At 44.8% G+C, this 24,280-nt stretch overlaps 1 protein-coding gene across 3 annotated transcripts in view; it reads left to right on the top strand.

Annotated features, from left to right (window-relative positions):
* Positions 1-564: 564 nt before the first annotated feature.
* The window catches only part of flna (filamin A, alpha (actin binding protein 280)), a 43,801-nt gene continuing 20,085 nt past the window's right edge, over positions 565-24,280 (top strand). For all 3 annotated transcript variants that reach the window (XM_085260564.1, XM_085260563.1, XM_085260562.1), the window contains exons 1-6: positions 565-846; positions 9,646-10,113; positions 20,273-20,524; positions 22,321-22,418; positions 23,822-23,969; positions 24,091-24,209. In XM_085260564.1, the coding sequence (XP_085116690.1) occupies positions 9,744-10,113; positions 20,273-20,524; positions 22,321-22,418; positions 23,822-23,969; positions 24,091-24,209 (987 nt within the window). In that variant the 5' untranslated portion in view covers positions 565-846; positions 9,646-9,743. The remainder of the gene's footprint in view (positions 847-9,645; positions 10,114-20,272; positions 20,525-22,320; positions 22,419-23,821; positions 23,970-24,090; positions 24,210-24,280) is intronic.

The raw sequence follows: 24,280 nt of genomic DNA, 5'->3' as shown, positions 1-24,280 counted from the left end.
TTAACAATAACAGATAAAAGGAAAGAGAGCAGGGCCTGAAAGACATATGACCACACAGAAATACCAGGCAAGACGGATGTGGAGCTTTACACACACTCACACACACACTCACACAGACACACACACGCACTCACACACACAGACATACTCACACACACACGCACTCACACACACAGACACACACACAGACATACTCACACACACGCACTCACACACACAGACACACACGCACTCACACACACAGACACACACACAGACATACTCACACACACGTACACACACACGCACACACGCACTCACACACACAGACACACACACAGACATACTCACACACGCACTCACACACACAGACACACACACACGCACTCACACACACCAGCATACAATAAAAGTGGATGAGATGAGAGCAGAGCACAGACCGGTGACATCATACCTATAAAATCCAGGCGCGGTCGTGACGTCACCAAGTAAAAAAGGCAGACAGCGAGAGACAGAGAGAGAGAGAGAGTAACACCCCCAGCACCTCTGATGCTTTACCCGTTTACCAATTAAGGCTCTCACGGTGCAGACAGAGAGAGAGAGGGGGATCGAGAGGTGGAGGTAGAAAAGAGAAAAAGAGCAGAGGGACTATCTCTTTCTTTTCTTTTGCGCCACCAGTACCAATACACCCATTTCCCCCCACCGGGACTGAGCGTGGGGAGGGAGCTCCGGGACTTCGGTACGGACACACACACACACATAAACACACCCTCTGTGACCACAGCAACATCTGCGCGCAGACGGAGCGGACAGAGAGGCGGAGGACGCACACACAGACGACTGAAGATCACAGGCTCCAGCACACAGGTGAGTTCGGTCCCGATGTGAGGAGGCTCCTCTCACACTGTGAGGCTTCCTGCGTGGCATGTGTGCTGAAGTTTTCTGTGTCAGCTCCGTGGGTATGTTTGCAGCGGGCTGGAGAGGCTCAGCCGTGAGTGTCCGCTGCTTCTGCCGCGGGTGCGGTGAATGGGTTTTCCTGTTAAACTTTGAAGGAGGTTCACTGGGTGCGCTTGGGGCTTGGCTGCCCTGGTGGTCCACGATTAGCCCCACGCTGTTCCTGCGTGTAAACTTTATTTGCTGGTTTTTGCGCGCGTGCACCGCAGCAGCGGACTCCCCGGTGTTACAATTAGGGGTTCCACACCAAATAAGGTCATCCGCGGCCACTGGTGCTGTTTTACCGGGGGGGCAAGTGGTGGCCGCGTGCGCCCTCCGCCGCCGGGAGCGGGAAACCGCAAGAGCACGCGCGCCGCCCGGTCCACTTTACGTTGAGGACGTTTGAAAATGACCCAAGTGTTGACCTCCCGAAGTATCAGCGATCCACTGACAGCAGCCCGACTGAAGACTCGAAACGGCAAAGTCAGCTCTAAAAGTGCACCTGTCCCAGAGTTTACTCTCTCTTGAAATAATTATTCCTTCCAGTCTCGACTCATTTGATCTAATCTGGATATTGTTCAGAAGAATGGTTGAATTTTCACGTAACACATTTCAGAAACACAGCTGGATGATCATCTAATTCTCAAAATAAGGAAAAGAAACGATAAGTTATGCAGTGTGAAGGTTAGACCCCTCCTAGTGGACCACACCTTTCATCCTGTGATAGCTGGCATAGGAAAACTGATCGATGAAAACATAAAAATAATGAGTCTGGCAATTATCAAAAAGATGCCTGCCAAGTATTTGTCAGTCAGTCGGTAATAATCATAATAAAGCTTCAGTTTCATTGAGTGCCTACACCTGATGCACATCATTGCAACATGTTTTGGTTCTTATGGTCAGCGGCTTCTCAAAGTGTGGCCAGATGGGAGGAAAGCTTTCACGCAGCTCCCATGTTCAAGGACAGCATGACCTTCGTTACACTTCATTTATCCACATTTAATAACCATACAAGCAAGGCAGCATTTCTCTTTAGTTTCAGCTCTGCTGTTCTTGACATCATTTGCAGATTAAACTGCAACAGCATTAACACATGCCACTGGAAGACTGGGAGGCTTACATCTATGTATCAGTACTTTACTATTTATAAGTTGTGATGAAGCAAACCGAACGCTCCGATCCAAGTCCAGTTTACAGTGTGGCAGTGTCCTTTCACTTAGCATTTGCAAGAAGCCTCTAAAGAACTAACTGTTGCCTATAGACATATTATATACAGTTATATAAACACAAACGTTCTTTTCAGTTCATGGCAGAGTGTAGGAGATAATCTAAGTCCAGTCCAGACAGTCATGTCCACTTCACCAGTAAGCTTCCAAAAACAGAAAAGTGCTGTCATGATGGTTGTTTGGTGATGAGACTGCAGGACCTGAATGCGCCTCTTTTGTTCTTAAATGTAACCAGTTTTTTTTAAAGCTTTTCTGGCAGGTGATTTTACGGTGAGGTCATAACATTCCTACTGAGCTTTCATCTAAAGCGCTGTGGAGGACTGTGGGCTTCCTGTGCTCTACACAAACTCTGAGCTCCTCAGCTGACCTGTATCAGACACATCACCTTTACTTGGTTTTTACTGGTTACTAATTGTCACATACAACATGTGTGATTTAAATGAAATCAACCCCCCCCCCCCCCCCTCTCTACAGCAAATTTAAAAGTTTAGCTTTTGCCATGTGAATGCAAACTCGATGACATATTAAAACTTAAATTCCCTAAAACAGAAAAATGTATGCAGACTTGGTGTTTTTCATGCAAAAATATTATGGTTAGATAAGGCCTACAGTAAAAGTCTCGAGCCACCCCCACATTTTATTCGATTTTGTTTTTTGTGATCTTTTTAAAGTGGTCCTTAAGGGAGTACGTCTCAGATGTTAGTGTGTGGGCATTGGCTGCTTTGTCTTTCATTTTCAGCCCAGTCCTTGTGCCTGACCTTTTCTAAGCCATTTCACTGTGACCTATGATTCAATCAGGCATAAAAAAGGCAGCTAAGAATGAACCAGTGTGTGACAACACATAGTAACATTTTCATTTGTAATGCTGTTCATCTGTTAAACCATCTTTAGGCACTGTAGCAGATCCAGGAAACAGAGTTCGGTCAGGAATCAAATGGTGTTTCTGAACTAACTGATGAGCTATGTGGCCTTAAACAAAACAAAAAAATGAGTGGAGGGTAAAAAAGTATCAGGTCTGAAAAACGACATACAGCAGATGAAAAGTATGTCATAGTCATATCGTTAAGAAAGGAAAAGATCCAGCAAAGAGCTGACACTGGACCGTTTGGGTAGTTACTAAGAAGCCGTTCTTGAATAAAGGAAATGATTCTAAAGGTTGAATTATGCTAAATTACACAAGAACGTGACTAAAAATCATTGGAAACAGCTTTGATGAGATGATGACCATGATTTTGAAATACTACAGTGAGTGTCTACAGATGTCTGTCACACATGGTGGAGGCTCTGTCATGGTTTGGGACTGGTGGTCCAGACTTAGGGTCTTTTTTAAAGAGAAGAATGTCTGGCTCCTTACCATCAGATGTTGATCCATCATGCAATTCCATCTGGAAAGCATCCGATTAGCAACAGCTTAATTTTTCAGCATGCGATCCCAAACACACTGTCAACAAAGTAAAAGCAAAGCTGAACAGAGAAATACACAGTGGTGGACTGGGCTCCAGACTTCAGCATTATTGAAGAAACGTGGGGTCACCTTGAACAGCATTCGGTTTGTAAAGAAGACTTTGAAACGTCCCCCAAGAAACTACTCCTAAATACTACTTAAGGAAATCACAGAAGGCTTGAATAAGAGAGTTCAGACTGTGTTGAATAAAGCTGATCACACCAAATATTGCCTTCCAAGCTCGTTAGGATTCTCAGGTTTTGTCTCATATACTGTGTTTCTATATATGTTCACTTTCAGATGTCTCAGTTGATTTCCTAGCAAAATATATCCAGTGAGTGGCAGCTTAAGACTTCTGCATACCACCCACTGTCTTTATATTTAATCAACTTTCAGAAAGTTTTTCTATAGGTATCTATAGATACATTTGTTTTTGTTAAAAAAGTTGTTTAAAGGCAAAGATCCAATTAAATCCACTAAAATGAGAGGTATTAAGCTAAGCGAGTTAGCTTTTCCACAGTTTGAGGACCTATGGCTGTCCTAGCATGGCTGTTCTAGCATGGCTGTCCTAGCATGCCTCCCCTAGCATGCCTCCCCTAGCATGGCTTAGCGGCGGGGTCAGTAGCCGCTGTTTGGGTCAGGTGTAGCCAGCACACCACAGATGTCAGGCCAAAGACTTCCTGTTCTGTGCAGCTATTAGTATTTGCAACGCCAACTAAAAAAGGACAATGAAAGCTAAACTGTTGATGCTTTCGAGGCTTATAACTTCCTCTTATGATTTACAAATGGATTCACCTGCATGCAGACAAACACCAGGCAAATGTGGTACTACTCAGACTGACTGGATTTCTGCCTCTCTCTCATAAATATAAAGATGTATATACTGTGAAGACAAAAGAGGATGCTGGTGTGGTTCATCTGATGTAAACATCTCAATCAAACGTGTCCTTATTTGACATGTCTTGTCCTACTTTCAGCTAACAAGTGCCACCGTTACCACACTGTCTACAGAAACTGGAGGGGAAAACCATAATTTAGGTGTAATCTCTGCTTCTGACTGGCTGTCTCCACACTGTCTTGCATGTAATGTGGCTGGCAGTGTTATCGCGTGCAGTGTTACATTTCCTGTGCTGAGTTTTGCTCTGCTCATGCTTGTGGCTGATTGGGTGGGGTAAGTGATGAGAAGCTGAAGCTGGGACAGGCTGGTGCTATACAGCTATATAAGATTCACTCAAGTGGAGACTGAGTCGACACCTTTCTGTGGAATAGAGCTTATATTCGATACACGCACACACACAAACACGCATGCACACACACACACACACACACACACACACACACACACACACACACACACACACATATATACCATGCCCCATAGACAGGTCGATAGATTTCACATTTGACTATTTGATGAAAAATACAACAAGACATCCAAAGCTCTTCCCTTCTTCTATTTGTTCCATAAATCAGTGGTTTTCATCTCTCAGGTCTTCACTCGTACCTCTGTCTTAGCACTACAGCCTCTGGGTTTCGTCTCGGCCGATTCAGGGAATGAGGTCTTTGGCTGGAGGCCTCCTGCACAAGCAGAGAATAACAGTGCCACATTTAGTTCTGCAACCTTCTGTTGGATTTGGCTCACTGAAATCCTTTCTCAACACTGACGTGGTCAGGTTGTGTTTTTACAGCACTCATTCATGTTCTTACCTTATTGTCTTTGAGCTTAGAGTCTAAACTGAGGTCCTGATGTGTGGGTAAGAAGCTTGAATGACACATTTTTCAGTCTGTCTTGAAGCATTAGTTAGATTAACACTGATGCAGCTTTTGGGCACTTTAATGAAGTGATTTTAAGTGATTTTCTAATTAAATTTGTGTGGTGGTGGCAAAGTCCTCAACAGCACTCAACAGAGGAGGCTGCTGTACATTTGAACTCAGTGATGATGTCACAACAATCAGTATAAAAAGTGGATACGTCCAAAAAGCAAATAATTGGAACACTTCCAGGACAGAGAAGTGTAGTACCATAATCAAATGCTAGGGGGAGACAAAGGACAAGCGAGAGAGCTCAGTCTTGCCTTGGTGAGCTCTTGCCGTCCCGCCCTGCGTGTTGTCTCCTGTTTATTTTCTAAATTCCTCTGGAACAATAGGCCTCTATATGTGCTGGATATTCTGCCAGCTTTCTCGGCTTTCACTTACTTCCAGGCAGAACTTCATTGAGCTCTCTGGCATGAACAAACCACAGATTACCCCCCTCCAAGCCTTTCCACTCCAAGCATCTATTCACTTCTTCTTTCTGGTACATTGTGTTTATTTGGCCTGTTTTCTGCTCTGCCACTGTTGTCGCACATTGCACACTGTAAAATGATGTGAATTACACAATTAAACCAAAACGATCTAATTGTATCGTTCGATTCTTTAAGTGACCACAGGATGATAGAAGCATGCTGGTGCCACTCGGTGTGTGTAGCATTAACGGGACGCTTTTATTGGGGTGTTATTAAGTCTGGAGGCTCCGTGGTTGTTATGGGGGTGAAGAGCATTCTTCAGATTCTCCTTTGACCAGACACACACACACACACACACACACACACACACACACATACACACACACACACAAAGGCCAAGCATTCTTGATGGCTGCTGGCCGCACTTTGGCTCCTGGCACTGAACTCCTTATTTAGTCAAAAAGCTGCAGAGTCACATCCAAGCCCATCTGTAGAGCTACTGCTGGTGTGTTACTCACAGGAAAAAAAGGAATTTAAAGGTCAGGGTACACAGATAATACTGACGTCCTGCTTAGAATACATAATCAGATGTTGGACACTACAAAGCAACAGAAACCACTGAGCTACAAATCTGGTAGTTCATCAAACGTCCTGTTCAGTCCTGCTGGTCACACTTTGGAAATAAGTTGCTAATATGTCCGTATCTTATTTATGTGAATGTGAATGCTGTACTTTAGACTTTTGGCCACCACCATGATGCCTTTTGCTTTGAGGAGCCAAAAGTGGCCATATTTAAACTCACCTTTAAAGGGTGAAGTGCCCAGTTCCCAACTAATAGTAACAAGCCTGTTTAGCAAGCTTCAACCACAAGTTGTATGTGAAGGAGTGGACTAACAAAAACCTCTGACACATTGCACTGCACCACAACAGTGGTACAGACTTATTATTTGTCAGATAATTTCATTCAAAAACCACAAGAAGCACCCATCTGATGGCATAAAGCACAGAGCTTTCATGTTATAGCTTGGCTGTAGCTCAGGTGGTACCTTCCGATCTACTGATTGGAAGGTTGGTGGTTCGATTCCTGGCTTCCCCTAGTCTGCATGCCAAATATCCTTAGGCAAGATACTGACCCCAAATTGCATGAGTGTGTGTGAATGTTACTTAGAAAGCACCTAGAAAAATGTGCTTGTGCGAATGGGTGAATACACAAGTTGTGTAAAGCGCTTTGAGTGCTCAGAAGAGTACAAAAGCGCTATATAAGAACAAGTCATTTTAGAAGCATATTTGCATCAGACTGCTAAGTGGACTGCTAAGTTATCAGCTATGGTTAGTACGGTTGGTTAGACAGTTGCATACATGAACTGCATCACTGCAATGCGCAGGCACGCATATCTGCTGGTGAGGTGAAAAAAAGTGGAGCAGCAACATCGCGAATCATCAGCAAAGATTTTTTTTTTTGTTAGATGATCCCTTAAAAATGCTTAAAAGACACCAGAGCACATAGTCAACACGTCCCATTCACAGGTATCTGCCCGTGCCAGCACACCAGTGGATTACCCACGTCTGATTTAACACTTAACAAAATGTAAATGGATCAGATCTACCCACTGTACAGTTTTTATGAAAGAAACTAGCACTATAGAGACCTCCATCACCAGGCTGTGATGGTGTTTATTTCTATTATGAAATCAAGCAAACTGTGTGGAGGGACGAGCTTTTCGAGACTGTGCCCATTAGAGGAAGAACAGTTTTGGCCATCAGCTTACTTCCTTACCTCTGAAGGTCAAAGCAGTCACAGAGCAGCGTGCATGGAGCTGGTGAGAAACTGTAAGCTTCCTTGGTGACCAGTATAGTACCTCACCATGCCAGGCTGACAGCTGCCAACTGTTCACCTCAAAGCTTGCTTGATGCTTCGTTATAATATTGGCCATCATATTTTTTTGGTAATCCTAAAAAGAGCAATCAGCACGTGTCTCCAATGCAGAAGACAAAGTGATGAAAACAGTCGATCCAGGCTCTTATCAGACTTCATCATTAGCCTAACATGTGTTAGTGTAGAGCACATAGCTGATCTGTGATCACGCTGCTGGGCCAGTACAGCACACTGGTCCACAGTCCTGTCTTTACTGACGGGGCTGCACACACAGCACAGTGATGTCAGACACAGACGAAGGCAGAGGTTCACACTGTGCGCTCAAATGCACAAATAAGCACACTGTCCATGCTTGCACAAAAAAGGAAAGTTGAACAACACTGAATGCATTCCAACGCACACAAACAAACAACAGTGAGTCTCTGATCTGCTTATCCTTCCAGATAGCTTAAATATTTACTTCGCCTGGGACCCCGAGCACAAGATGAGCTCATATCCTCACAGGGACCGTGCAGTACGTCTGCTGGAAAATCTGTTTGTCGAGCTCTGAAAACAGCCCCTCTGCTTCTGTAGCCACAGCATAGCATTAGGGATAAAGGTCCGGGGGGGGGGGGGAGGTGTTATGTCCTCGAAGGAAATACTTGTGGGTATTTGTAAAAACTGAATTAAGATGACAATATTAAGAGTTTTAACTTTATGGCACCATTAAGCTTCATTTTTAAAAACAGCAAAAAACTGCAGAGAAAACTTAGAAGACGTACAGTCAGAAACACTCCACTGCAGCTTACAGAGCAGCTGTACTTTGTAAATTTGAATCATAATAACAGCATTGATTATTGGATTTATTTGGGGGGAGCTATAGCAATAATGCTAGTTAGATTCAGCTAAACTTGTTTGCTGTCTGAAACCATTTTGGAAACTCAGACAGGAGCACAACCAGGTGTGAGACAAACATAAGGTTATCATATGTGACACAGTGATACAGTTCAAAGCACACACGGACAGAAACAAAGTTGCAGGTATTCAAATAAAAACTTTAATAACAAGTAAAAAGGAGCTAAAACACAGAAGGAAACAACAGCTGAGGCTGAGCAGGTGAAATCACTCAGGCTCTAATGAGGGCAGGTCAAAGAAGGGAGCAGGTGAAACCCACAGGAGGAACTAACGGTGTGCAAACTGTCACATAGTCCCACAATGGGACGCTAGGAGGTCCAGGATAAGGACAGTCTTTGACAAACACACATGAAGACATTACAAAGACTACGGAGGTAATTTCACTGCTTTTTCAGTGACATCAGTCGTTGTTTCCTCCACACAATACTGCCGGCACGTTGTGGCCTGATGGTTATGATCATTGGTGTTTGTCCTGGTGTGGCCAGCGCTGTCCATTAGTTTGGGGACAGTTTAATGTACCCATGACTGTTAGCTTCAGACAGGAGCCTGTTTACAAAGGTGCTTCAGCGGAGGACAAACCGAACAATGACTCTCAGACTACTCGTACTTCTGACTTGAAGCTGCAGCTTGAGGTTTCTGTCAGCCCGGAGCTCTTTCTCTGGACACCGCTGACTGTCTTCGTTAAAAATGGCTAAATGTTCAAACACAGAGCAGCTGTTCTGACTGCAATGAGTTAAACTCGGTAGTAAAATTAGCGAGATGCTCGTTTGCTGTTAAACATGGCGTAAAGTTAGAATGTGAACAAGTTTCATGTTTCTTACACCTCAACCGCCCCAACACAGGACATTTGGGTTTCCTTAGCTGAGCCAGGCATAAGTTTGGGACACAGTCTAACGGGGCTAAATACCATTCTTCGTATTTGTTTCCCCTTTTTTTCCTGATTGTAACACGGATAATGAAGCTGACTCGTCCCTTTCCGTCCTCAGCCGCCTACTTTCTTTGCGAAACTTGTATCTCTAGGCTGTTAGTAACTGTTCTCTGCTCTCTTTTTCTTTTCTCCACAAACAGAGCTAGAAAGTGAGAAAGGGAAGATTGAGAAGACTCCACCCAGGGCGAAGGAAAAAAAAGAGAAGCCAGCGAACCAGGAGACAGCCGAGACCATAAAAATGAGTGGTTCCCACCCCCGGCTCCACCAGAGCGCCGCGCCCGCTCCAAACGCTCTCTCCGCGGACAAGGACGCAGAAATGCCCGCTACAGAGAAAGACCTGGCCGAGGATGCGCCGTGGAAGAAGATACAGCAGAACACTTTCACCCGCTGGTGTAACGAACACCTGAAATGCGTCAACAAGAGGATCGGCAACCTGCAGACGGATCTCAGCGACGGGCTGCGGCTCATCGGGCTCCTGGAGGTCCTGTCTCAGAAGAAAATGTTCCGAAAGTACAACCAGAGGCCCACCTTTCGCCAGATGCAGCTGGAGAACGTGTCGGTGGCTCTGGAGTTCCTGGACAAGGAAAACATCAAGCTGGTGTCCATAGGTGGGTCCGATAAGTGTGTGTGAGTGCCAGGACGCGTGATTGATCCAGCTTTACTCCAACAGGCTTCTGGAAATGTTTGCTGTTCCTAAAGAAGTGGTCACATTTGATTGCACTGTAGTAAATGGTGATCATTTTAAGAGCAGCCCACGACCGTGGGGCGCAGGAAAACCAGTTATGGAGCCCACTAGAATATTTTCTGTAACAGAAGTGTTTAAACGCGCACCAGCATTTCTGAAAGGGTTTTCAGTGAGGCAGCAGGCGTCTCCCTCGGGTGACCGGGGGCGCAGGGCTTTTGTCTCGGTCTGTTCAGGTTTGAGGCCGATTGTTTTGGGAGGAGGGGGTCTGACTGTGCTGTGGGGTCGGTGGGTGGGGTGTTTTCAACCGCCTGAGCCGGCCGGGCCTGTGAGAGCCACGCTCTGTGGGCCTGCCCCAGACCTACTGTGTGTGTTGATGTGGTGGGGAGAGCTTGGGCTGGTGCTGGACTGCAGCAGACATAAAGTTTGAATTGGCTCTGCCTACATGCAGCTGCATGCCTGCTCACAGCGCTACTGATGTTCTGCTTTCTCATATTTCTCCCAGAACAGTGCAGATGTCACACAGCTGAGTCCTCACTATAGTTCATTATGCAGGGTCTGTAAGAGCAAATGCAATGCTGCCTCATCACCTGGAGTAAAGACAGTCTGTAACAGTGTTATCTACAGAGTCTGTGGGTGGAAATGCGTGATAGCTCTGTGGCTCAGACATGAGTGGGTCTTTGTCATCTCTGGTGTCTGGCTCACTTGGTTTCCATGAACACGCTCCTGCCTCCAGCTGCTCTGCAGGGGAGATGATGGGTGGCTCTAAATTTGGGAGGTGCTGCTGCAGAAATTGCGGTTGACAATTTTAAAGTACACATCTGATACACTCTTCACACACATCACCCTCATTTTCTCAATACATGCAGCAGTTTGTGTTTTACTGAAAGCAGTGCTTTGCTGGTATTTAGGGCGAAGCACGAGTGAGCCTCTGTTTGTTCCTCCTGCTGACTCACTCATCCTTAGCTGCTCTTTGACTCATTTCATCTGAAGATGAGAGAGGAGCCTGCTTTTCTTTTACTTCCTCCTTTCATTGCAGAAAGTGGACACACCCAGGCAGCAAGGCTCACCACAAATTGCCAAACTGACATCTCTTCAGTGTGATGCACATGCTCTCTGCTTCTCTGGGCTTTATTCTTGTTGTTCTTTGCCCAGTTTGGGTTTTCAGCATATTTTCTCACTGATAACTTATCAGGTTTCCTTTCATCTTGCATCTTGATGGCCACACCTCTTTCATTTCTCTTTTCACTTGTCTTTTTCTCATTTACTGAAAATGCAACAGTTCCCAAATAACAGCTGTGTGTGTTGTGGAGCAGTCCATCCAACCCCAGAGACGCAGGTGTCCAGTGTTTCTTATTTTACAGCGTTGCACTGGAGGAAAAGGCAAACGTGTCCTCACTGAACTCGACAGACGTTCAGTACGTGACCTATAACTTGTTCAGTCCAAGAATAAAAACTAGAATAGCTCCGAGTGATTAACCGTTATCTCCTACACGGCCTTGGTGTAGCTCTGTCTGGAATAACGACTCCTCCCCCTTTAAGCCCACTTTGTTCTGATTGGCTGTCCTTATCCACAGTCTTATTTTGGGCTACTGTGCTTGCTTGAGATTTTCATGTGTGAGATTCTGTCTTTCTCACTCGGGCTTCACTCTGCTCTCAATATGAAGAGCGAACGTCAGCACAAACTCCCATTCTCGTACACGCCCTCTCAAAGCCTCTAACTGGGAAGTATTACAGGGATTTAATGGAGTGCAGGCTACAAATAAGAGACGGGATAATCATTTTGTGAAAACAGAACTATCGTATTCGGTACTTTGGTATTTTCTGACAGCTGATATTTTCAGCATCAGCAGGATTTCAAGAATTTCTTTTTTTTTTTATGTAAATGTCTGACTCTGGCTGCATGTCAGCAGCAGGTAGAGCACGATTTGACAAACACCGTGCTGTAACAATCAGTGGATTTCTGTTCTGTCAAATCATTTTTTTATTTTTTATTTTTTAAATGCCAGATTTTTGACTCTGACACAAAATGAAGGAGAGATGCACCAGCAGCAGAAAGTGTCACTGTTTCTACAGTCAGCTTTTTGAACCTCTCTAAAGATTGGTTGTCACCTTTCAGCATGCTGCCTCAGTCTGACAGTAAAATAAATGAACTTTGCTTTTTGGGAAGGGCGACATTAGAGAGGCTGAAACTAATGTTGCTGGTTTAAAGGCAGAGGCTCCGTGGATGGGCTGCAGGAGATGTATCTGGAGAGGGCCGACCGCCGACCGGTACTGAGCTCTGTTACAAAGGGCTCTCCTTCACCGGCTGAGCCAGGCTGTTTGGCAAACGCTCCTCTTACAGATATGTCATGTTCTTCTTTGCACAGGAAATGCAACACTGGGACCAGCAGCGTGTCAGCTTTAGTCTGATGGTTTTTCTTTTTTCCCTTTAGGCTAACTTTACTGAAAGGTTAACAAAATCAGTCTAGCAGAATCTCCCATAGAGATGCTGTGTGTCTTTTAATCCACCTTACAGCAACAGACTAAGATTCCCAGATTTATTAACCAATAATAATATTGGTCAAATGGACTTATTACACATCTTTGGCTGTAAAGTTTAAAAAAATCATCACTTTTCAGGAACAATGTAAATATTCTGAAAAACGAAATGTGAAGCAAAGATGGTCAGTTCTGCTTTGTGTGTTCAGACATCAGTAGGTTGTGACTAGAGCAGGGCGATATGGCCAAAAATATTTATCACGATATATATTTGAAAATTTGCGATAACGATATAACTGACGATATAATTGATGTGAGACAAAATACAACTCCACAACATTACTAGCGCAAAAAGACAACCTTCCATTTATTTTCACTTAAACAAGAAACTGGTTTTTATGTACATTAAAGCTTTATAAAAATTTAACAGTGCAAATGCAAATTCCTTGCTGAAAGTTTAACCAAAAGGCATTTCCAGTAGAAATGGGCTGACATATACTGAGCACAACCATGTATAATATCCACTGAAGTTAAAAAGAGGTGCTTTGCAACATTAAACTGCAGTGTGCAGTACGTATTTTTCGGACCGTAAGGTGCACGGGATTATAAGGCACATTAAGCGAAACAAAGCAGTCAGATAAATCAAACTTTATTAAACTCATTCTTCTTGCTTCCTCCACTTCTGTGCCATTGATTCATTAATGTTGAATTCTCTGGCAGCTGCTCTATTCCCATGTTGTTGCAGTATATTAATGACTAACCTCGTATTGTGGATGGATTATCTCAGTTGTTCTCCTGACTGAAGTTTGGTCCGTTTACAGCATCCTGCCATGCGATTGCATTTGTCTCTAACCATGAGGAACCTTCACGTTAACTTTTATAAGTGGAAAAGTGTTAAGTGTTCGTCCTCCAGCTTCACTGTTTATGTTATGCTAATATAGCTGTGTCGCTAGCGATCACGTAGCACATCATTATATACCAGCTAGCCCAACTTCAGTAACCCTACAAACGTCACTGCTGTTTAGTTTCCTGTCTTCATTTATGTTGGAAGTGATAGCAGAGCTGTACGTTTGATTTTTTTCAGAAATCTCTCAGTCAGAACATGCAATATCATGCTTAGGTAACTAGCGAAACTAGCGAGCTAACTTCCGCTAGCTTCCTGCTAGCTTCTAACTCCGTTAAATGTAATACATTTTGTTTTCATGGATGCCTGGAAGTTAAACTTTATAGTTACACCTGGTAAAGCAGCAATGCTGATCGTTTTATTAAAGATGAAAGAATTTAGACAGTTTTTAACTCTAAGTGACGCTGCAGTGTTGTTTGACCTGAAGTATACGGAGTTTAGGACCCAGATTACTCCCAGATTTAAGAGCATCTTAGTCCGACAAATACGACAATAACAACGGCCGCTTGCATGTTCTGCAAAAAAATGTGCTTTGTTGTGTATCTGACGGACAAACACCAAACCAGTTCCACATCACGGAAGTTGCACCATTTTTTACAAACCAATTCTGGTTCATCTGTTTCACTCAACAATCGGCCATGTGCGTATGAAAACAAAGGCACTGCGCATGCGCGTTTTACTCCCATTCTATCGCGATATTTCATTTTCCTATCGTTGCCTAACATTATACCGGTATTACCGTGAACGGTATAATATGGCCCAGCCCTAGTTGTGACTGTGACACTAAACATGCCTGTAAAGCTCGTCTTCTGATCTTTGCTGAACCATTTGAGTTTTGTCTGTAGGACAAACCAGAAGAGTCGCTTTCACTTAAACAGAACTTGTCAAATGGGCCTGCTGACAGTAAATCCACAGGAGATAAATGGTTAAAGGAGACTCTTCCTGCCAAACCTTGTTTGCTCCTTCAGCTGTAAACATGGTGCCTTTGCATGTGTGGTTCGCATCGCTCGTGTTCCTGCACGGCTCGGCCAGCATGGTATACAGCCACAGTGACAGAGTCCAGACTTCACTGTAACCAGGCTCCAGCCTAACAGGTAATCTCTCTGACAAAGCCCCACATGATCTGGCAGCAGCAGCAGCAGACTCATGACTACTGATGAATCCAAAGACCTAACATGGGTTCAGTCACAGAGGCTGCCAGCAGCAGGCAGTGGTGTTAGCAGTGATCCAACAGCACATCTCATGCAGTCGTTTAGTTTGCTGTGACTATAGAACATCTTACAAGCATCTTCTGTATAAATCTTTAGTTGTGAGGAAATTCCTGTTGCATCCTTGTGCAAAGACGGTGTAAGTGATTGTTCCCCTGCCCTCATCACACCCATGTTTGTACAAGCTTCATCCTATTTGTGTCTAAGTGAAATAGAGCTTTAACAAACATTAGCTGTTCAGCAGATTAAGACTTGTTGTCCTCATCAAATATTCCTCTGTTTGTGCAGAGGTTCATTCTCCATCATAATCATGTCGGCAGCATCTCTGTTCCAGCCCGTCAGCCAAACCCAGATTTGAAACCCTGCTTTGTATGAACTTGACTGAGCCTGTGCAGAAAATGCAGAAACGGTGCATGAGTGAATGTTGTGCCAAGCTCTTCCAGGCTTGGTGTGGAATCATCTTCATAAATTGCAGCTTCCTTGTGTCTGCTGGTAGTGGAGGTAAGCAGGTTGAGACAGACGCCTGTGTAGTAATAGCCAGCTGCTCCCTCCTGTTATGCTGTCCCATGATAATGAAAAGTTTTATAGAAGTGATCCCAGGACGATGAAGCATTTAAGGAAGTTTGTTACAACTGTAAGGTGCTGCTTGCACGTGTTCCTTAGATGATTGGGAAACATCAAAGCACGTAAAGATGTTTGTAATTGCTGTATACAACAGATATGTGATTTTGCACAATTAAGTTTCATACTGTCAAACATTAACTTCCCTCTGCCATGTTTCTACTTTTGCAACTTGGATGTCCACACAGTGTGGCACCATGGCTCTACAAATAACCTGAGGAAATGGGTGCCAATTTAAGCCAGTGTTGTTGATCTCTGACATTAACCAAAGAGAAGGTGTTTAAAGAGCCATGTGATGGAGATGGATACGTTTCCTTAGTTAAAGTCAGATTCTCCTGGCTGCAGTGACACCTGAGCTGCTAGATGGAGCAAACTGGCACATTCAGTCTTATTGCTCATTAGCCAACATATGAAGCTACACTGATGCTTGTGGCTGCATCAGTTATCAGCTTAGTGGAAAACTATTTGAAACTTGGACCATGTTAATAAGCAGAATTCAGCGAGCGGTGGGTTCCTTTTTGAAGTTAAGCTACTCCCAAAACCCGGAAAACTCCTGTTTTGGTCATAACATGAGTGCTGCACAGTTCCACTGGGAACGCTCACTCACCAGTTTAGCCTGCTGTGTTCGGATGTTATGATCTTAAATGTAATCTTTCAGAAACATGACGATGAAGGAAAGGAGAGCCTTTGGTGATGAGGGCAGAGAGGAATGCAGGTCGGGCTGCGATAAGCTCTTAGCCACTCAGTTGGGTCAAAATAGATCACTTCCTGCCAGCTCATTATCATTAGCACAACTTCCTGTCTGCACAGGCAGAGGGGGTTGGTCATGTGGATCCTGGAATTAGCAGAGTGTGTTCCCATTCAGTCCAGAGGTATTCTGGCTATTCCATTACATCATATTTGGAAAACTGCCACAACTCCCCATGCCTCATGTTCAAACTCAACAAGCACTTTTTCCAGCACACATTTAAACTGCACATAAACAGCAGACACATTGTTTTTCATAGATAATGTCTTATGTTACTGTTCTTATTACGATGTCATCGAGGGAATAATCAGTACTTTAATAGTACTTCTCAGCGGTTTCCAGGAAACACTTGTATTGTGTTCCATCATTTGACATGGTACCCATGTCCTCCCTCACCTCCTGATCATCCTTTTGTCCAAGGCCATTTTCTCTGCTTGCTTCACTCAGATGAACACATCCCATCCTCAGTGTGTGCTGCTGTCAGTGCAGCCTTATAAAAATGTCCCATGCAGCACTTTCACTCCCCGCACCTTTTTTCTTTCTTTCAGACCTCCGCCCCTTCTGCCTCTTTCCTTCCCTTTCCCTGTCCGTCCTGCCTCCTCCCCTCCCTGTCTGTAACCAGAGCCCAGGGAATTGGGGGTGGTGGGGGGGCCCTGCCAAATCCAGTGTGCTTCTGCCCTTTTAAGGCTAAAAAACCAGGAGGAACTTTTTTTTTTTTTTTTTTTTTTTTTTTTTCTCCCCCAGCTTAGGGAGTGCTGAGGGGAGGGAGGATGAGTGGAAGGAGTAGAAAGGAAGAGGAGGAAGTGTAGTAGCTCCAGTGTGGCTTGGTGCAGTCAGAGGAAGAAGTGGGAGGGGAAGAACAGCTGCAGGCCACAGATTTCAGCATTTGGAGCTTTTAGCCTAAACTCTGTATAACAATAGATTACATTTAGTGTATTGGTATATGTGGGCCAGCATGAACAAAGCAAATGACTTTATTTTTAAGCTTTATTATGAATGTCTTTTCTTCAGTCTCCCTGTGACTGCAGTTACATTCTCAGCAGCTGCTCTGTTTCCTCTGCTGCACGACTCCAGATTAACCACGAACTCTGACATCAAACTGATGAGTTTCAAGTCTTTGTGAATCAACATAACGCTCATTTTGGAAATGATGGTCCCATTGTTTCTCAGTGGGACTTCAACACTAATCTTTTTATTTTTTCCTCATATGTATGTTACACATACACGTACGGTCATGTGACATGTTAAGAATTTCATTAAAATTCCTTTCCACATGTGAGCTGGAGATATTATGAACATGCAGAGATGGTGACAGTCATGCTACGGTTACACTTCATCATTATTGTGTAAGGATAACATGGACGGGAGAGGCCTCGGGACTGCTGCTTGTTCTTCAGTTTACAAGCTCTCAGGACTAATCGGCTCCAGATGTTGCTGTACAGTCTGAACCGTGCAAAGCGCTCTCGCTCCCCGTGGTCTCATTGCTGAGACCAGGTCAGGGTACAGGTCACGGGTTGTGATGATGTCATGTAATGCCACAGGAGGGCTGTGGAGGGGCTGCTGCAGTAACGATGAGCCATACCAATGAATCATGGGAGTTTTAGGAGTAAAGGGACCACAGACACTCCATATGGTAGCCTCCGTGGTACACACAAGCTTGTTGCAGGGGGTGTATGAGTCAGCAGAGGGGGGAGTCTGTGGCAGCATGTGTCCATATATGGGCTCTGTCAGGCTTGGTGAGCTGTGCTCTGCTGGGAATGCTGGCAGATTCCTTGAATGTTTAGTGGCTTTTGTGTGTGCAAGACATGAATCAAAGACACAGACTCGGAGCTGAATGAAGTCCTAACAATATTCCTTTATAGGGGACTGTCGTGTTGAACTAAAAGCAGCAGATTGTGTTCTCTTAATTGTACAAGTACTAAAACTAGTAGTGTTGTGTCTCTGCTGGGATGGCTGGCAGGCTGACACGCCTCTACTTAGCTGCTCTGCATTCTTGCTACACGTACCAACCTGTTGTCTTATTCAGACTCTGCTATCAGTACTAATAACAGTTTATAAGTCCTGGGTTTATCTGTCCCTAGGCAACATATCTCTGCGCCCCTCCGCCGCTGCCTCTTTGCTTCTTTCTCAAACTTCCCACAGTAGCTGGCCATCCAAGCATCTGATCCAGTTCTGTTTGATCACCCCTATGGAGTGTCTCTCACCCACCCACGCCAAACAGAAGGCAGCTGACATGTCATGTAGAGCAGCGTTGGCTGCTCGAGAGCATGCTTTTCTGTTGGCGCATGGATTCAGACGAGCAGCCAGCTAAGACAGATTGTCCCAGTTCTGCATGTGCACAAACAGCTCGACTTGTTGAAGGTTGTTATGGGGAAAAGATTTCCTGTTGCTGTTCTGTTCCTCATCTTTATCTGCATCATTCATCCTCACGCTCTCGCTGACTCCCAGAGAAGACCATTAATGCTGCAGTAGCTCCAGCAAAGGGCTCGGGTGGTGTCACTGTGGTTGAGGCTGGTTTGCTGTCACCAACAGTTATTCCAGTGTAGCTGTAAATTCAGGGGTGGGGAGTTAAGATTGCAATGAAGACTAAAGCTCTCCCAAACCCTGCAAAACAAAAACACTGCACGTAAAAGTGGGGCTTTGTTCGTATTTCAGAACTGGATCTCAGGTTCTTCCAAGAATCTGAACTTGGCCCCATTATTTCCTCTAACTAATAATCTGATCAACATCAGCTTGGAAACGCACAAACACTGCGCCACACCCGTTCCTCAAGGCCTGATCTTAGGACTCATTGGTCTTGCTTCTTGTGCAAGCTATGTGCATGCAGTAGCATTTATGTGGGCCGGTATGTGTGCTCATGCCCAGGCTAGCTTATGGTTGCATCACCTTTTACTCAGCTTGCAGCAGTATGTGGTTTAGACTTGAAAATAGAAAAATGCAAATACAGAAGTCGGTGTGCTGTTGGTGTGGTCGTCACAACTGGAACTAGTGTGTCAGTGTCTCAGTTTTAATGTGATTCAGGTCTGCATTCATCATGGCACTCTCTGTTCTGGAAGTTCTCACACTATCGTCTGAATTCAGACAGTTCAGGCTCTAATTCAGATGAATTTCATGTCTTTGTCACGCTTCAGCGTCACTGTTTCATTAACACAAATGGAGTTTCAAAAATGGTCAAGTTTTATTACACTGCAAAAATGCATCAAAGACGTGTGAAATTAAAATTAGTTCAAATAAAAGGTCAATTTTATTTATATACACATTTATTACACTTAAACTCACTGTGCTCATGAGTCATCCACACTGAGTTAATAAAACACCATGAAAGGAATCGGTTGGCGTCTTCATAAATCCAGTCTGTGGGGATTCCAAGCTGGTGTACTCCCAGTGCTGCTTTCAAGCCCAGCTAATTGGGAGGGTTGCATCAGGAAGGGCATCCGGCACAAAATCAGATGAGTCCATCCCCAACCGCTGGGTAAATAGTGGAGCAGCCTAGAGTCCATTAGAAAATGACTGTTTTTACAGAGTCAGCGGGACTCTGTGTACATCCTGGAGTTTAATGTACTGAATCTCCTTTGATGTAAAGCAATAATGAGGTAGGTAGTTAACAAGTCCATGACTGGTACATGGTGGTCAAATCTGCCGTCCTTGAAACAAATGCATTTACACTCGACGTATCCTCCAAGGTTTTCATATTAAAGCTTTGCAGCGGTGGCCCAAACCATAAACTGTGTTGCTGTACTGCCATTTGAGGACGTGCACTCTGTCCACCAGTGTCAGAAACCCGGCTTTTAATTTGCACTGTTATCCTCCTACTTTAAAAAAAAAAAAAAGCTTTGGGCTCTGAGTTAATGTCTTTTGAAATGCAGTGCTCCAAGAATGGACACATCTTCGACTTATGACAACCACTGGAAATTAGACCATCTGAAATATGTTTAAAGGGGGAGGGGCATGTATCCAGCCAAACATTAGATAGCAGGAGGAATCTGAGTATTTGAAGTACAGATTACTTCATGTCCTTGGCTGAGACCTTCTAGTCGTGCTTTGCTTTATGGTGGTCTAAGCTGGTTTCTAAAATAAAGGAACTTTGTGCGACTGTTTAACGTGACTCATATCTGGTCCCCAGACTCTAAAGCCATTGTTGATGGAAACCTGAAGCTGATCCTGGGTCTGATTTGGACCTTGATCCTGCACTACTCCATCTCCATGCCCATGTGGGATGAAGAGGAAGAGGCAGATGATGGCAAGCAGAAGACCCCCAAGCAGAGGCTGCTGGGATGGATCCAGAACAAGCTGCCTGAGCTCCCCATCACCAACTTCAACAGAGACTGGCAGACCGGCCGGGCCCTGGGAGCCCTGGTTGACAGCTGTGCTCCAGGTGAGCTAAACAGTGGATGTGTTGAGGTGTTCTGGGGTCTTGGGTGTGTGGGTGTGTTTACCCTACTGCTAGGGGCTGATCCTGAGACGAGCCCAGTACCAAGAACGAGATGCATCTATTTCAGAAAGACGAGGCTCCTGTCTCGATGTTCTGCTGCTCCAGTGAAGATTCAGTATTTTTAAACATGTTCTTGGACACATGCTTTAAAGCACTATACAAATACAGGCCATTTTAAAAATTAGTCGCTTATTTATTTTATGTTAACCGATAAAGAATCATTAAATTTGGAGTGTTCAGCGATCACACCAGTGTGGTGAGAAGCTACTTTCAGCTTGTCCCACAGGCTCACAGTAGCAAGTCTGCATGTTTGAGTTTGACACCAGTCCTTCCTGACCTGACCCCAGAGGGGACTTGTGTCTTTCACTTCCCGAGGGATTGTGTAAACCATGTTGCTCTCATTTGGTAATCCGGCTCACCAAGTGAGAGACACAAAGGTAGTAAATAACTACGCAAACAATAATAAACAAGAGCCAATCACAGTAAGTGACACTGCAGTGAAACAGAAAACATCTCCGTCACAAAGCAGCAGAAATGCTGAGGTGTGTGTCTGTAGAGATGCTAAAATCAATAATCAGGCCAACACAGTTCAGCATTCATTTAAAGCTGACGTGTGAAACGGTCCTCGACCTGTGTGCAGGTCTCTGTGACACGTAGTGACACATTTCAGTCCAGCAGCTAGAGAGGACTTAAAGATTGTGGAACTAAGCAGTGCACTGACGCAACACTACCACTCCTCAAACTGCACGCCAACCTCGCCTCATACGTCTAACATTAAAAACACAGCAGTGACTGACAGCTGGAGGTTGGGTGAGGGGAAAGCATGATATTCTCACGTGTCAATAAAACAGATGGGAAGAGTGATGATGAGCAGCTAGAGGGGGGTACAGAGCTCTGTCGGGGGACAAAGGAGGTTTCTGTTTACATGCTTGGAGTGTTTGGCGTTGCTATGGCTCACCAGCAACCTCAAGCTGGAGACGAGGCCTCCACAGAAGCAAACAGATTTACTGCAGCGTCCTGAAATGATAGCCATCAGACTTACCAGCAAGTAAATAACTGCTGACATGGCCGCATTTCCAGGACCGGCTCATCATTCAAGGGCAGACATGTCTGGGAGCCAGAGTTGCCCACACCTACGTACTGCTGCAGAGATTAGACATTCTGCCTTTATCTTCTGGATATCATCAAGGCTACAAGTTTGGAGTCAACATGTTGTCCTTAATTAGACAGACTGGCTATAACAGGAAGCTGTTTCACTGTGTAAAGGGGATCTACTCTGCTTTTACTCAAACTTCTTATTTATCTTATACAGCCCTGGCACAGCTCCTCAGTGCAACCTTAAACAGTGGCTGGGTGGGGCAGAGCTGTATGCTTCAGATGACCATATTGGGGATTTCTGCTCTCATTGTCAAGACATCTGAGTGTTGGAGCCCTCTGAAGCCAGGACACATGATTTTAAATTATGCAAGTGTTAATAAAAAAAATATGGAGCAATGACAGAAAATTAGCAAAGACACGACAGATCCACTCTCGGTGGTGAAATGCAGAGCTAGCTGAGCTTATACATGTCATCAGGAAAAATGTCCACTCTGCATTAGCATTTCTAGCAAGTTCAATATCATTAAACACTTTTTTTTTTCTCATTGAGATCTTATACTCGTCATAATCAGTACAGCCAGTACTATAAATGAACCCTTCTGCTTCATATAGTGAATCCATCTGACCTCTTATTCCTGCAGGTCTGTGTCCTGACTGGGACCAGTGGGATCAGACAAAACCAGTGGACAACGCACGTGAAGCCATGCAGCAAGCTGATGACTGGCTCGGCATTCCACAGGTGACCTGATAATGAAGGAGTAACATTAAAAAAGCTGGATATTGGAACACAGTTCAAGCACATTCATGTTTTCCCCATAGCTAACGTTTAACCAGAGTTATCTGCCTTTTGGAGGGAAATGCACTGCTTCCTGCTGGTCACTGTGACCAGTCACAAGTGTTTTACAAATAAGCAACCGTTCACTTTTGAACAGATTTTGCATATAAAGCAAAAACCTGCTTTGAGTTAAGGTGGCTTTGAGGATGACTGCATCATCTGCAGTTAATCTAAATGGAGGTAAAATGATGGAGCCTTTCACTGAGGACTGGTCATTGAAACTTGTTGGAGACTCTCATCCACAGGCTGAGAGGCTTTACAGAAGCTGCTGACTGATGGGTCTTTGGGCCTCTGGTTAACAGCAGGTGAACTTTTAAAATAAGAGTGTAGAGGTTGTTCACCAGTAAACTCATCGTGTTCTTTCAGACTGTTCATCGTTTGCAGTCAGTCTGCCATTAGGCTGGTGTAGGTGATCATGCTACGCTCTGGAAACTGACTGAACTCTTATCCACACCTGCTAATGACTTCACTCCCTCCGACACCAAACACAAGGAAGTGGTGCATTTCCTGAGGGTGATTGTTATCTGCAGTGAAGCTTTTTCCTTTTGGTCACCATCACAACATCTATCTTTGTACAGCAGCTCGTTTTTGAATCCTTACACAGTGGTGCAAGTATTCTCTTATCTGAGTGACGGTCCCAGGTGATGGCTTCCTTTTTTATTTTTTTTTATTTTTATTTTTTATATAAATTGGTCAGTGAGCGGCCATTTTCATACCTGTCCGATTCTTGGTTCCCCCCCCCAAAGACCCCCTCAGTCTTATGTAAGGCTACAGAGGGTCTTTGGCAAACTAGAAACGGTAAATCTGTTCTGGTGCAGTCATGTGGGGAAACCTGACATTTGAGCCCCTTTTCAGCATTTACCAGGGAGCTTTGAAAGTGAACTCAGTTTCCTGTGCCGCCTGTGTGGCGTAACTGTGCTGTGTGTGTCAGTACTGTTGGCATGATTGGCACGCTGTAGCGTGCTGACAGTTGGCTCTGTGGTCGCTGGCGTTTCCGCCTTCAGCCGTGCTTCTGCTAAGAAACTGTCGGCGTCCTTCCCCTCCAGACTCTGTGGTTTGTCTGGCTCCTGGTTTGCGTGCGACTGTCTCAGGTACTTTCTAAATGCGTACAGCTCGTGTGTGTGGTTTTAATCACACAATCAAAACATCACTGGGTTTGCCTGTGGGTAATCTCCACGGTAACTGATCAAGCCCTGCCTCCGTCTGCACAGCTGTCACCTTGGTTCTCCTACTACAAACATGCAAACAAGTCGTGGGGAGGGCTGCCCGCCGTTACATTTAGAAAAATGTTCCTCCTCGTCTCCTAGGTGATAACCCCTGAAGAGATCGTGGACCCCAATGTGGACGAGCACTCAGTCATGACCTACCTGTCACAGTTCCCCAAAGCCAAGCTCAAGCCTGGAGCACCTCTGCGACCCAAACTCAACCCCAAGAAGGCGCGTGCCTATGGCCCAGGTATGCCGGCATGCACGCGCATCACCACATGCAGCTGATGCACCTTTGCTTGTATCCACAGAGAAACTGTGAGCCTCATACTGCAGTGAGACATTTTTAACATGTTGTCTGTTGTGTGAAGGCGTCGAGCCCGTTGGTAATGTAGTGATGAAAAAGGCTACGTTCACCGTGGAAACCATCAGCGCAGGAATGGGAGAGGTGCTGGTTTACGTGGAGGACCCTGCAGGCCACAGAGAGGAGGTCTGTGATCCATCCTTGTGTGTAACTTCTACTTTCAGTTTTGTTCATTTAAAAACGATTGTGTCTGTGTT

Source organism: Mchenga conophoros, linkage group LG20, assembly GCF_057382185.1.
Source record: "Mchenga conophoros isolate Kocher_MC1m ecotype Shallow Benthic linkage group LG20, M_conophoros_male_GT1.1, whole genome shotgun sequence".
Classification (NCBI taxonomy): Eukaryota; Metazoa; Chordata; class Actinopteri; order Cichliformes; family Cichlidae; genus Mchenga; species Mchenga conophoros.
This window is presented reverse-complemented; position numbering and strand designations above follow the sequence as displayed.